General features: G+C 37.9%; 1 protein-coding gene across 2 annotated transcripts in view; it reads left to right on the top strand.

Annotated features, from left to right (window-relative positions):
* The window catches only part of ELP1 (elongator acetyltransferase complex subunit 1), a 75972-nt gene that overhangs the window by 31048 nt on the left and 30210 nt on the right, over window positions 1-14714 (top strand). For both annotated transcript variants that reach the window (XM_077141326.1, XM_077141334.1), the window contains 13 exons: window positions 2216-2315; window positions 4631-4813; window positions 6984-7090; window positions 7398-7501; window positions 8759-8812; window positions 8906-9011; window positions 9847-9962; window positions 10338-10411; window positions 11647-11725; window positions 11823-11902; window positions 13406-13543; window positions 13647-13732; window positions 14057-14205. In XM_077141326.1, coding sequence (XP_076997441.1) covers window positions 2216-2315; window positions 4631-4813; window positions 6984-7090; window positions 7398-7501; window positions 8759-8812; window positions 8906-9011; window positions 9847-9962; window positions 10338-10411; window positions 11647-11725; window positions 11823-11902; window positions 13406-13543; window positions 13647-13732; window positions 14057-14205 — 1376 coding nt within the window. The remainder of the gene's footprint in view (window positions 1-2215; window positions 2316-4630; window positions 4814-6983; window positions 7091-7397; window positions 7502-8758; window positions 8813-8905; window positions 9012-9846; window positions 9963-10337; window positions 10412-11646; window positions 11726-11822; window positions 11903-13405; window positions 13544-13646; window positions 13733-14056; window positions 14206-14714) is intronic.

The raw sequence follows: 14714 nt of genomic DNA, 5'->3' as shown, positions 1-14714 counted from the left end.
TTGGTCATCATAGTCCTTCTAGGAGGTATGTCAGAGATAAAGTTTTCCTGTTTTATAGATGAGGTAACAGAACAGCAGAGGGTTTGTGATTTGTCTGAGGTCTTAATGATGGAGCGAAAATGGACAAGGACCTCACACAAGGCCTCTGTCCCCTAATCTGGTCATACTTGCACACTCCCATTGCACCTTGCACAGTCTTATTGCTCCTAGCACTTTTCCATTGCTATCAATTCCTAGTTGCTTTCCTGATGCACTAGAATAATCTGACATCTGTTTTTATTTGTAAATTATTTGGTCCATTCACAACTTATTTTGGCATATGGTGCTTGTTTTCAAATATCTTTTGAGTTTTGTTACAAAAAAAGCTCATATGGCTGTTGAGAGAAAATAATCAAAGTTAATTAATACGTATTGAAATTCATAACTTTAATATGAGCTTTGCTGTTAAATCAACAGTCTGCTGTTTACAGTAATCTACTTGAATATGTCACCAGCTTCTCTGGTATTTAATTTCTTACTCTAAAAATGTTACCACCCTCAAACTTTTTTTATTTAATTGCTTTTTCTTTTGATAATAGTAATCTGTTCATCACAAAGGCAAATAAGAAAAATTTAAAAATTAACTACTTTTTAAAATAGGTTTTCCATCAACCAGAAATAGCAAAAGAAAACAAATGATTGTTCCTATTATCCTTTTACACTTTGGGTGACTTACTGCCAGTTTTGGTACATTGAAAATGCTCAGGCATGGGCGGACCATGGTGACTCAGTGGCAGAGTTCTCGCCTGCCATGCTGGAGACCCGGATTTGATATCTGGTGCCTGCCCATGTTAAAAAAAAAAGACATTACTGTGAAGTAGTTAAATGAATGTATCAATGAAGTCTTCATATAAAAACAAAAAATAGAAGCCACAGTTTTCAAGGACTCATTTGATATGTCCTAAGTATCATTCTCTTTTTCTTTCTCAATTTTTATTGATTGTCTGCTGCATGCCAAGCTTTTTTATTAGCTTTGCCTTTTTGGAGTTTATATTGTAGTTGGTGAGAGATAGTAAATAAGAATATAATGCGTAAGTTTCTAAGTACTGTGGAGAGAAATAACATTGGGGTATAGAGAGGTTAGAAGGACGGGAGGAGGCTGCCAGTGGAAGATGGATTTTGTATTTTGTGTGGCCAGCAAAGGCCTCTCTATGAGGTTATATTTAACCAGAGACCTGGTGGGAGCCGTGCAGACCTCAGGTAAGAACATTCCAGGCAGGGTAAAATGCATCTGCAGAGGTGTTCACTGTGTTTGGGAAATAGCACAGAGGCCAGAGTGCTGCAGCAGAGCAAGTAAGGGGAAAGTGCTGGGAGTCAGGGTCATGGAGATGACAGGCAGCAGCTCACGTTAGATCTTGAGGGCTGTGGGAAGGTATTAACTCTGAGATAAGAAGTCCTTGGGTTGTTTTTTTTTCCTTAAATATTTTTATTGATTAATCTTTACACACATACGTTCCATACAAAGCATATACTCAATGTACTTATCATCACATAGTTATATATTCTTCACCATGATCATTTTTTGTTGTTTTTTTTTTATTTACATGGGCAGGCACCGGGAATTGAACCTGGGTCCTCTGGCATGGCAGGCAAGCATTCTTGCCTGCTGAGCCATCGTGGCCTGCCCACCATGATCATTTTTTAGAATATTTGCATCACTCTAGAAAAAGAAATAAAAAGAAAAAAAAACCCTCTATACAGACCATACACCTTACCCCTCCCTCTCATTGACCGCTAGTATTTCCTTGGAGGTTTTTGAGCAGAGAAGTGCTGTGTTCTGGTGTAAGTGATTTCATTGACCACTGTGCAGTGAATAAACCAGATCAGTAATGGAAGAGAGTGTTATCTAAGTAAGTGCTGCAGACTTTGAGGATGTGAGGTTGTTGAGAGACTGGTTGCAGGGCATTAGGGGAAAGCAGCACTGGGTTGAGAGGGCAGTCCCTTCACCTACTCTTGCTGAGGTGTGGCCTTTTATCAGGGAGGAAAGTAACTATATGGTATCAAGGGAAAAGCAGGTTTGGGTTAAGACCAAAAGGTAAGAGGGAAACTTAAGAGGATAAGATGTGGTTATTTTCTAAATTTCTTAATTTTGTAATTTCCAAGAAACTTTACCCTTAATTGTTGTGGAGAAATGCTTGTAGTTTACTATGATAATATTTGCATTTTTATTTTTTAGATGATCGTCCATATGTGGACCCTACAGTGAAACTGGGAGCTGTGGGTGGAAATGGATTTAAAGTTCCCCTTAGGTTGCCTCATCTGGAAAAGATATACAAGTAAGTTATTATTGGTCTTCTTGAATCTCTGGGTGTAGGAGAAGCCTGCTCCTAAATTCAGCCAGCTGTTATTATTCGGTGTCTGCTGCTAAGTGGGACCGAGAAGTAGGCAGAACAGTCAGGCCTTATTTTTCAGCCAGAATGGGGAAGCCAGTCACCTGTTAATCGGGGTTCTCTAAAGAAACAGAACCAACAGGAGAGATGTGTAAATATGAGATTTATACAGGTGTCTCTTGCAACAGTGGGAATGAAAGAGTCCAAAAACTGTAGGGCAGACTGTGAAGCTGGCAGCTCCAATGAAGGGTCTGGATAAACTCCCCAGGAGAGGCTCGCTGGCTAAAGAAGCAGTGAAAGTCTCTTATCTCCCTTAAAAAGCCTTTGACTGAATGGATTATCTTGCTGTGGGAGGCTTGCCTTAGTTGATTGCTGATGTAGTCAGCCACAGATCAGTCATCTGATTGATGATTTAATATACCAGCCTTCCAGTTTATCAACCAGCCGTGAAGTATCCTTGCAGCAACAGTCCGGCCAGTGCTTAACTGGCCAGACCACTGGGTGTCATCACTTGATGAAGTTGACAACAGAACCTAAGCATTACACCTTGTATATCTGACTGCCATATACGCTGAAGGGTAGTAGGGGAACACAAGTCATAAGCCAACCTAGAACCGACTCCTACAACAGTGCCTAATTCTCCAGGGGAAATCACGGGGAATGATGGAGATGGAGATGAGAGGGCAGAGGTGTGGACTCTTACATAGATGAAGATGAATAGATTGTTAATAACTGAATGACTTAACATTGCATCTATCGTTGCCTCATCCCAATGACTAGACTTCTACATGTTGTTTTGAGGGTGCCAGGGTGAAAATCAGAATGAATTTTGCCATTGGAACAATATTTTAAACAGTTTTCTACGTTAGGTATATTATAGACATTTGCAAAATGAACCAGAAGCCAAATCATTAATTATAATGCCATTTCTCAGAGAAAATGGTTTTTAAAAGTTTCACTTAGTGAGTACTTATTAAAAATGGGGGAAAAAAGTGTAGAGGTTAAGTGACATGTCCAAGGCCATGGTAACTAGAGGGTGGAGACAATGGTCTTAATTACTACCCTGCTCTGCCTTCTGTAGCACTTATTCCTAAATTACAAATAACCAAATTTAACAAATGTTTCTTAAATGTGTATATTTAATAAGTGCATACACATATGCATAAATATACAAGTGTCCAACTCATCTATGATTTGGGAGCTGCCTATGTAATGCTTAGTAGTTTTCTAAGAATAACTATCTGCATTATTTTATTTCATAGACTTGAAACCATAAGAGAACAGAGCTGTAGGGCAACCTAGAAAGTGTGAGGCAGGTTAGAATACAGTTTAATTTTTAAAAAAAATTAGAGAAAGATAACACGAGTTCATTCAGTGAAGGTTTCATGAAGGAGGGGAACACTTACCTTGGTATTTGAAGAAGGGATGGTTTGGGATTGGGAGAGAAGACTTGGGAACATTAGGCATGGTGGGGAAAAGAATGTCAGTGATAACCGGAGTTAAGAATGATCCTGCATGGGGAGAAGATGCTGGGCCGAATGGATGGAGAGACTGTCGAGACTAGCTGGCTGAGTAGGAAGATGAAAATAGTGATAAAACTGCATGAGGGGCGGGCCACGGTGGCTCAGCAGGCAAGAATGCTTGCCTGCCATGCCAGAGGACCCGGGTTCGATTCCTGGTGCCTGCCCATGTAAAAAAAAAAAATGCATGAGTAGAGGGTGTGACACTTAATCTGGAAGGTAGGAAGTAGCCATTCTGGGTTCCATAGTGTCCTGGTAGGTTTGTCGATGCTACAGAAAGAAGGCATTGGAGGTAGAGAAACCGTCTCTCAAGCAAATTACTGTTTTTGTTGTAAAGTGCTTAGGAAAGGATCCATTCTGCTGAGACCCAAATCTCTGCGGGAATCTGGTTTAAATGCTTGTGGCTCTTGACAGTGGAAGTGCTCTGGGGTTAATTAGAGTAGGGTCTGGAGCAGATAATTTTTGCATGTAGTCAGTGTCCTCGAGTGTTCTCTTCAAACTCTCATACTCTCAGAGTATGAGAAACTTGATCTTAAATAAAAATAAAAACACACTCTTAAGCCACATATACATTGTTTTTGGAATTTCTAGTATTGTCATTATCTCAGATTTTGCCCCTCCAGATAATGAAGTTGACTGTTTACAAAGTCAACTTGTATACACTGTTACTTTCATTCAGGAAAATCTCAGTGCTTTTAAAGTTTTATTCATGTCTTAGATATTCTTCAATATTTCAAACAGAATTCAGCTTGAGAATAGTGAAGATCAAGAAGTAAACCCCCTGCACCTCAGTCTTCTCACCTGGATTCAGGAAGACGTTTTTCTGGCTGTAAGCCAGAGTCAGTCCAGCCCACGGTCTGTTGTTTGCCATTTAACTGTGGTACCTGCTGAGTCGGGGGAAGAGCAAGGAAAGCTCCATGTCAGGTATTAAACTGCTTCCTTGTATTCCACGTGTTGATAAACAAATGATTATGCTTTTAGCTTCTACGAGCATAGAACTTTTTCTTGGCTTCTAGTGAGAGAGGTTGAGGAGCAGAAACACTTAACAAGAGGATTCATTCCAGTTTTGAGTCATGTCACATTAAAAATGCATCAAGAAGTAGTGAAAAATAAGACAAAAACCAGTAGATGAGGGAGAACATTTTTAACAAGTTGTACGTTTAAATGTGGCATTTACACACATTCTGGCAGTGTAATTTTTAGATCTTATAATTGATTCTGTACTGTTAAGGATAATTCGAGTATCTCCTTCTCATGAACTAATACAATGGGAAGAAATTCAGTATGTATACAGAAGCTTCATTTTGATGGGCTGACTTCAAAATGGTTCTTCTGGTCTCCTCTTCTGTATCATCCTGTCTGACCTTTGACTTCATTTGGTATTAGACATTCTCCTCTGTTTTTCTTGGCTGAAATTTTACTGCCTCCTGAATGTGAGTTTTTAATTTCTGAATACATCTTCATCCTGTACCAGGCTTTAGATTAAGGAATGCTGTTCTCTGGAATGCAAACCCTGTCAAGCTTGCATTTTAGTAGACAGCGTTTTCTTTTGCCATCTCCCAGAACTCCCTATGTTTCCACTGTGAAGACTTGGCACCGTAAGCATACAGTGATATTAATCCCCAGATGCATTTGTATTTAAAGCCCTACTAGTCAGATTTATATTTTGTAAATCCTTTTTGCAAAATTAGGAAACTTTCCTTACTATCTCCATAAACCCATATTAAATGTAGTTGTTCATTCCTAATCTTTGATTCATATTGCTTCATAATGTTTTGAATATGTGTAGATACACAATATGTTCTAGATACATGCAGCACTCAGTTACCAGGGGTTTACTTTTTGAAAAGCAGAGGAGTTTACATAAGAAATATCTCAGTCATGCAGATTTCTACTTCAAATTTGAAATTCTTTCTCATTAGCTTGTAGAAGGAAAAGCTAGATACAGTCATCTCATTTGCTATAAAGGAAATAAGAAAAGTTATGTAAAATATATTTCTGCAAATTTGTTTGGAATCATTAACCACATCACTTTTGTTTCTCAGACTATTTTGTTAATACAAAATAATATCCCTAAGGAAAGTGAAGTCCTTTTAACACTATAGCTATTAATAGCTTACATGCACTATAGCTCATACTTTTGTAAAAGATACTTTCACAAGTGCTTCACATATAGTGACTCATTTATGTTTCATAATGCCTCTTTGAAGTATGTACTATTAATACTACCATTTTACAAATGAGGCAGCTGAGGCACAGAGTAGTTAATTAACTTGCCCGAGATCACACAGCTAGAATCAGGATCCACTTTCAGTCAGGCTAGCCCCAAAGTCTGATCTTTTAACCTCTTGCCAGATGATTGTATCCTCACAAAACTGGGGGTCTGTGCAGAGAAAATAACATTGCATTTTTAAAATTTTTGATAGATGGTAAAAATTTTTTGAATCAAATGTTATCATTGCCACCGTCTGTCTGTCTTTATCACTGCCTCTTCTTCTTCCTTTGTGACATTCTACTTCTTGTCCTTTGACTCAGGAAAAACCTTAATGGCAAGAACAGATTTCCCTCTTCCCATTAGTAAGGACCCACCGATTTCTGTGAATGAATCTGATGGCAACAGAGGCATTGAGTGTGCTCATTTTCCTATAGACTCACTGTTAATGTAATGCAGTTTATATTTTAAGAAGACAGAAAAGACATTGATGCTCTGCATATCTAATGAAGGCATTTTAACTAGTTGGTGCCAGAATAGGAATGAGGACTTTCTAATGTAGACACTAGTGCATTAGCTTTGTGGAAAATAGTGTCAGGTGGGTAGGTCACTGATTTGTCTGGCTTTGGGGTTGGAATAGTTATCTCTTGGTGTATATGTGTGTTTGTATATATGTATGTATTTGTGTGTGTGTGTGTGTGTGTGTATATACGTAGATATATATAGTGTACATTTGTTATTTGTATATATTATATTGAGATAGGCAATCCTGCGCCAAAGGGAAACTGCCAGTTTCTTTTTCTGTTTTGTAAAATGAGTAAAAGTCACAAGGTTTGAGAAAAAATGTCTATTCATCCCTCCTTTTTTGTTACTTTTTGTCAGCTCATCTGTGACAGTAGAAGGGGTCATAATCAGTCTCTGTTACAATTCCAAGACCAAGTCAGTAGCATTGCAGCTGGCTGATGGCCAGGTTCTTAAATACCTTTGGGGTGAGTATCAGAGTATAGAGAAGCATGTTTTTGACTTATACAGATGTTTAATTCTTGAGAGCATGGACTTGTATCTTGTAATGACGATAAGTCTTTTAATTACCCTAGAAGACCGTAAACTGTAAAATAGAATTGTAGGTGTGTCTTGCTTCTGTATTCTCTTGTAATAAACCGGATTACTCTAGTTTCCAGATTACATCTGAAAGTGATTCAGTTGCTTGTTAAGTATTTTTAGCAGGTGTTAATGTTTATGATTCTTTACAAAGAGCAGACCAGCCTATGTGAACCAGGTCTGTCAATCCTGCAGATTCGCCCTCTCTGGCCGTTGAACTGTGGAAGAACCATGGTGGCTTACCCGTCCAGTTTCGTTACCCATGCGTGCAGACTGAATTGGCCATGATTGGAGGAGAGGTAAGTGAATACAGGACAGGAAACTTCACCACTTCAAGAGGTCAGCTAGGGGCTAGGTAGAAAGGGCAAGGGCTTTGAAGGAAAACCTGGGTCAGGAACCAGCTCTCCACCAAATCCCGAGGTGACATTGAGGCATTATCTCAGCTGCTTCATCTATAAAATGGGAAGATTAATACCTATCTGTCAGGGCTTGGAAGAAGACTAAATGAGATAAAGCATATGAATAAGAGATTGTCTGGCATGTAGTAACTAGTTCATTTCTTTCCTTGGAAGTACAAGTTCAAAACTAGAAACATAAAATTGTCAAACTTTTAATCCCCAGTTATACAGAAAATTCAAAGTTAATTTTATGGAATACCTTTTGAAGACAACAGAGGTAAAATCTCAAAAATGTTATTCAGTTGATTTTCATTCAACAAATATTAGAATGCCTGTAATTGTGGCAGGTAACAGGATACAGTGGCTACAAGATAAAATAAACAATAGACATGATCTCTTTTTTTCTGAAACTTACGCTCTGTCAATGTAGATATAATTATCCCTTGTGAAAAGAGAATGAAGGAAATGAACAGGGAATAATGGCAGTGACTAGTGAGATCTTGGGGTGTAATTAGAGTGTGGTACTATGGGGAGACTTCTTGTGATGGTCTGGGACAGCCTTTCTATGGTGATGTCTATTTAGATGAGAAACAAGAGAAGAATCTATCCTTGAGGAAGGTTGAGCACTCTACCAAGAAGGAACTGCAAATACCTTGAACTTGGAAGAGCTCAACTCACAGGAGGCAGTGTGGCTAGAGCTCAGTGGCAGAGCAGAGTAATGAATTTGGATTATTTTTTTCTTTTTTACAAAGAATGGAAAGTTACTGGTGCTCTTTCAATCAGCAGAGTAATGTGGTCTGCATTGTGGTTTAGAAGGTGATTATGGCTGCCCAGTTGCTGCCCTGTTTGGAGTAGAGCAAGAGTGGAACAAGGGCACCAGTGAAGAAGCTGCCAAGATTGAGACAGTGAAGGTGGGCAAGGGTATGCCTAGGTTGTATTTGGTACATGTAGGAGATAGAAATGACGAGTTTGCTGATGGATTGGATGGTATCATAGCCCATTTTGCACTGGACTAACTACATCTTAGTATCTATATTCAACCCCAATTACAAGGGTTCAGATGTGAAACCATAGGACAACAGAACTAATTAATAGAAAAGTTAGGTTTAATTAGTTTGAATTAGAGTTGTTTGTAATTCCAATTTTATTTCTTTGTAGGAATGTGTCCTTGGTCTGACCGACAGGTGTCGCTTTTTCATCAATGACACTGAGGTATCAAGGCTTGGTTTGGCACTGGATCCTTTTTTAACAGTTCTGGCTCTAAGTGATATTGCTAATTTCCTCCCTTACCTCCCTTTGTTGCAGGTTGCATCAAATATCACATCATTTGCAGTATATGATGAATTTTTATTGTTGACAACCCATTCCCACACCTGCCAGTGTTTTTACCTGAGAGATGCGTCAGTTAAAAGTAAGTTTTCAGTGTGTAAAATGGAAATAGACCCTCTTCTAATATGCTTTATCCTTTGGACTGTAGATGACTTTTAAGTTCTTCACCTACTTTGGCTTTTTATTATGGAGTCCTAGAACTGGAAAAAGCATTTAGGTGTTATTTACTTATTCCCTAATTTCCATGTAATATCTCATTTAAATCATTTTATACCATTTAACAGAGACTTTCAGTAAAGAAGTTTAAGCAGCATGTTCTAAAGTTAAATTTCAGGCATTTTCTTTTATAACTAATGTAATATTTTATTTTGACTTACCGTTTAGATATCAAACTTGAAGTAGTTCCTAACTTCTGTGTACTATTTCCTTTCTCACTGTGGCCATCATCCATTATACATCTGAAGTAATCCTTCTTGGTGTGTAGGAAGGTGGCTCCATTTTTCCTTTGACTTCGTGCCCTTACGTGTGTGGGGGATAGGGGTGTAGATGTGTACTTCTTTATTTTTTCCTTATTCCAAAGAATAAGAAACTTGTAACTGGGAAATTGAAAATCTTTCTTTCATCGAATGCAGGGCACCGATATGCTAAGAAATAGAGAAGCGGCCCCACACCTTCATGTGTTTTTTCAGTTCCCTTGAAAGTCATGTATGTCAGTACATATGAGCCTCAGTAAGAGAGAGGACAGGTTCCAGGAATGAAGTTGTTTATTAGAAAGATTCACTCTCCTGTGGTTGAGTGGGAGAGCAAAGGAGTCTGATCTGTAATTACCCTGTGCCATTTCGGATGACATGTGTATTTTGAACTGAAGTTAATGAAGAGCGACTTGTCTTAAGGCTTAGCCATTGTGATATCTTTAGCATTACAGGTAGGTCTAAGCAGCAGTAATATGTCTAAGGAGGAAATGCTGCGGAAGGTGGAGAGGGGTTCACGTATTGTCACTGTTGTGCCCCAGGACACAAAGCTCATATTACAGGTAAGCAGATTTTCTCAGCTGTCTTTATGATTGTCATTCAGAAAGAATTAGTCAATTCCAAATAGAATTCTTGCAGGTTGTATTTTAGGCTGTTTATCATTCATAATCATTTATTACAAGCCTTTCCTTGCTTGGTTTTTCTCTGTAGCTTTATACAAAGAAATATTGATACAAACTCGTCCCAATCAGGCTATAAAAAGGAAGCTTCTTTTGAAAGTCAAAAGCTAAACAGAGAGCACAGATTCTGCTCAAAGTGTGCTCATTTTTATATCTTGCTTTGTGGTATTTTCTATGAAGTGTTAGGAGATATCATGGGCATTTAGATTTTTTCTGCTTGATTAAAAAATGTTATTGTTTTTATTTATTTATTTTAAGATGCCAAGGGGAAACTTAGAGGTTGTTCATCATCGAGCTCTGGTTTTAGCTCAGATTCGGAAGTGGTTAGACAAGTAAGTGCCATTTATATGACAAGTTGGCTTGTTAAGACTTAAATGTAAAGTCAATAACTGTTTTTGTTAAAACTTTAAAAACTGGAGAGGCTGCAGGGAACTGCCTGAAAATGTAGAGCTGTGTTCCAGTAGCCATGTTTCTTGAGGAGGATTGAATAATGATACAGCTGTCACAGTGTGACTGTGTGATTGTGAAAACCTTGTGTCTGATGCTCCTTTTATCTACCTTGTCAACAAAGGAGTAGAACATATGGAATAAAAATAAATAATAGGGGGAACAAATGCTAAAATAAATTTAGTTTAAATGCTAGTGATCAGTGAAAGCAAGGGGTAAGGGGTATGGTAGGTATAATCTTTTTTTTTCTTTCCTGAGTTCGTTTTGTTTCTTTTTCTATTGTCTTTTTATTTCTTTTTCTGAATTAATGCAAATGTTCTAAGAAATGATGAATATGCAACTAAGTGATAATATTGTGAATTACTGATTATGTATGTTGTTTTATTTTGTTTCTGTATTTTTTTTATTAATAAATTAAAAAAACTGACAATACCACTTAATGACAAGGAAAAAAAAAACTTTAAAAACTTATAAGTCTGTAAAACCTTCCTTCCAGATGTCTTCAGTGAGATTCTCATAAGCTTTTTTCCCCTTCATATTTGTATTTTAATACTTTATAGTGTGGTAGACACTCCTAGAGGAAAGAATCAGGAAGCTTATCACATAAATAGGCTGCTTTACTGAAGTGATCCATTTAGGTTGTAAATGGCTTGTGAAACCAGGAAATTGTGCCCCAAACTTGTCACTGTGTATTTAGGTGGAAGGTACAAAGCTATCAACAGATTTACAGAGGGATTCAGGGCCAGAAGGCCTGAGCCACTGTCATGAAGGAAATGATCCGTTGTTGGAATCTATTCGGGGGAAACTTTATACTAGAAAGATCTTTATTAACATTTTGTTTATTAAAAAAGTAGATCCTAAGTTCCGTGATGATTTCCTCTTGGGCATATGTGAGGATGTAGTCATCAAACTGTCATGATGACTAAATCACAACTTTCGAGAAGTTAAATGAACTTGGTACCTGATTTTTCCATTCTGTGATTTCAGGGTGGAAATCCAGGGGTAGTTTATGGTATTTCAGCTGTAATCTGATTATAACTGGCTTGTATAATAATGAAAACATGCTGGGTCCAGTGAGCTGAATTTTTGTGAAATACTTTCTACCCATTCTTTTTTATAGGCTTATGTTTAAAGAAGCATTTGAATGCATGAGAAAACTGAGAATTAATCTCAATCTGATTTATGACCATAACCCTAAGGTAACTTTCTAAACCTGACATATATCCTGCCTCACTTAGATTTGAACTAATATGATCAGAACTAAAATGTTTTGTCCCCTCTTTTTTTTTTGAGTAGGTGTTTCTTGAAAACGTGGAAACCTTCATAAAACAGATAGATGCTGTAAATCATATTAATTTGTTTTTCACAGAATTGAAGTAAGTATTTTAATTTCCATAATTTTCTTTCTTCTGGTTAAGGAAATGAAGCAGATAAATAGCTAGAGAAGAAAGATTACTTACCGTTTGTATGTTTTCTGTTTTTTGGTTTTTGGTTTTTTTTTTTTTTTCACATGGGTAGGCACCAGGAATTGAATCCAGGTCTCCGGCATGGCAGGCGAGAACTCTGCCTGCTGAGCCACTGTGGCCCACCCTGATTTTAATGCCTATACTCTCAGATGCCATATGTGCTGGGTTTTGTTCTTTTCCCCTTTTTTTAAAAAGTCTGTTTAAAACTGACTTTAAAACATGTCATTAAGAATTATTATTTGACTTGATTTTTAAGTATACATATGTTTATATAACTTTTTTTCTCTTGGGAGATTGAGTTCAAGGGGTATTTTTCTCTGATGTGATTTTTTTTCTCACTTTTTAATGAAAAATTTTGAACTGACAGAAGGTGTAGTGAGAATGGTGTACTACCACCAATTTGATTGTACAGTTCATATTCTGCTGTATTTACTTTTATCACTATCCACTATCTGTCCACCCATCCATTCACCTTGTTTTTAGATGCATTTCAAGTAAATTGTGGAAACCTGTCCACTTTCTCTCCCAGCACTTCACGTATATAGCATTAATTAGTGTGCGTTATTTTTTAGACAAAATTTATCTACAATGAAGTGTATAAATCATGATGTGCCATACATTGAGTTTTGACAGATGCATGCTTGCATGTAACCCAAACCTCTGTCAAGACAGAGAACAGTTCCCCTTCACCTACCTCAGAAAGTTCCCTCACATCCTTAGTTTTTTCCTGGTCTAGAACTTCTGTAAATGGAATGTTGTAGCATTTGCTGTTTTGTGTAAATAAACGTAGTTCACTTGGTATAATGTTTTGAGATCTATCCCTGTTGTTGCATATATCATTAGTTCATTCCCTTTTATTGTTCAGGAGTATGTCATTGTATAAATACCACAGTTTATTTATTAATTCCCCGGTTGACTGTATCTAGTTGGATTGTATCCAATTAGATTGTATCCAGTTTGGGGCTAATATGAATAGAGCTTCTATGAACATTATTGTATATGTATTTTGTGACATGTATTCATTTTTCTTGACTGATACCTAGGAATGGAAATGCTGGGTTATAGGGTTGGTGTAGGTATAATTTTATAAGAAACCTCCAGACTTTCTCTAAACTGATGTGATTTTTAAAATACAAGTAATACAGCAAAATTTGACAACTGATTCTTACACTGCACATTGCTTAGAATGAGTCAATCTGATTTGTGTTATTCACTTTGGTGAACTACTAAGCATTCAGATTGGAAATTAATTTACTCATGAAATTACTGTTTTCACCACATGTATATTTGTATTATTAAACGTTTTCCCACAGTCATTTTTGTTGTCTCATCAGCACACCTGGGTATATGTTAATAGTGTGATAGCTGGGGTACAGGCTCAATTAGTGACCTTTTAACACACATCTGTTCTAGGGAAGAAGATGTCACAAAGACCATGTACCCACCGCCAGTCACCTGCAATGTCCAGCCATCCCGGGATCTTGACGGCACAAAAGTGGACCTGATCTGTGATGCTATGAGAGCAGCCATGGAGAGTGTGAATCCTCACAAGTATGTGCACGGCCACTCGCTGGCGCCTGTGGCTACCAGAAGTGTATGGTTCGCGCTCTTTATTCAGCTGTTTCATGTTGCCGTGCTTCACTTCCTACCTCAGGTACTGCCTGTCAATACTCACGTCTCACGTGAAGAAAACAACCCCAGAACTGGAAATTGTGCTGCAGAAGGTACACGAGCTTCAAGGTAGAGACCCCTTCCCAGAGAGACCATTTAAACCTGGCCTGGACTGTCACCAGTCTTGTGGTCTTCCGGAGGTAGGGTGGAGCAGAACCATTCCCGTGACTGAGTCTTTGCTGTGGCACAGATTCCACAGGCGGCCTTTCACTTGCTCTTTTATGACCCATGTCAGTTTTTTTGAGTACTGCCCCACAGAGCATATACAACAGAATGTAAAAAAATATATTCATTTGGTGCTCAGTTCTGTCAAAAAAATTATGTATTACTTTTGTCTTTTTGGTTATCTTGCTAGACCAAAAGTTTTTGTTTTGTTTTCTTAAACATGGACAGAAAATGCTCCCTCTGTTCCTGATGCTGTGAGTGCTGAAGAGGCCCTGAAATATTTGCTGCTTCTGGTAGATGTTAATGAATTATATGACCATTCTCTTGGGACCTACGACTTCGATTTGGTCCTCATGGTAGCAGAGAAGTCACAGAAGGTATGTGGAGTTATTACTTTTATCTTTGTCATCTTTGGGGTTCTTTATGTAATCATGGTAGTATAAAACCCCACTTCTCATGATGCAGCAACTTGCCTATTGTTACACTGAGAATACAGGCCTGAGAGACTCCAAGGTAATGCCCCTAAACCCCTCTCTAGTTCACTTCTCTGTTTATTGGAGTGTTTTAATTACTAGGTTGAATAAGTATACTAAAATTAGTATACTTGATTATTTTTAAGATTATAGGCACATATGTGAACTAATTCTCTTATAAAAAAAGTATTGCAACCGATTTATTCACTCTGGTTCTTTATCGTCTAATTCTTTTCCAGTGGAAAGTGAGAACATGGGCAATAGACAGTTTGGAGCCTCTTGTCCCACCTTAGCATACTGTGGTTAGAAAGTGTGAGCCCACTCGTCTACTCATTCTTATTTTTTTTCTGGTTTTCTGCAGTCCCAGTCTTGTCCCCTAGCAATCCTTTCTTTACCCATTGCCAGAGAGGTGC

Source organism: Tamandua tetradactyla, chromosome 2 (assembly GCF_023851605.1).
Source record: "Tamandua tetradactyla isolate mTamTet1 chromosome 2, mTamTet1.pri, whole genome shotgun sequence".
NCBI classification, from domain to species: domain Eukaryota; kingdom Metazoa; phylum Chordata; class Mammalia; order Pilosa; family Myrmecophagidae; genus Tamandua; species Tamandua tetradactyla.
This window is presented reverse-complemented; position numbering and strand designations above follow the sequence as displayed.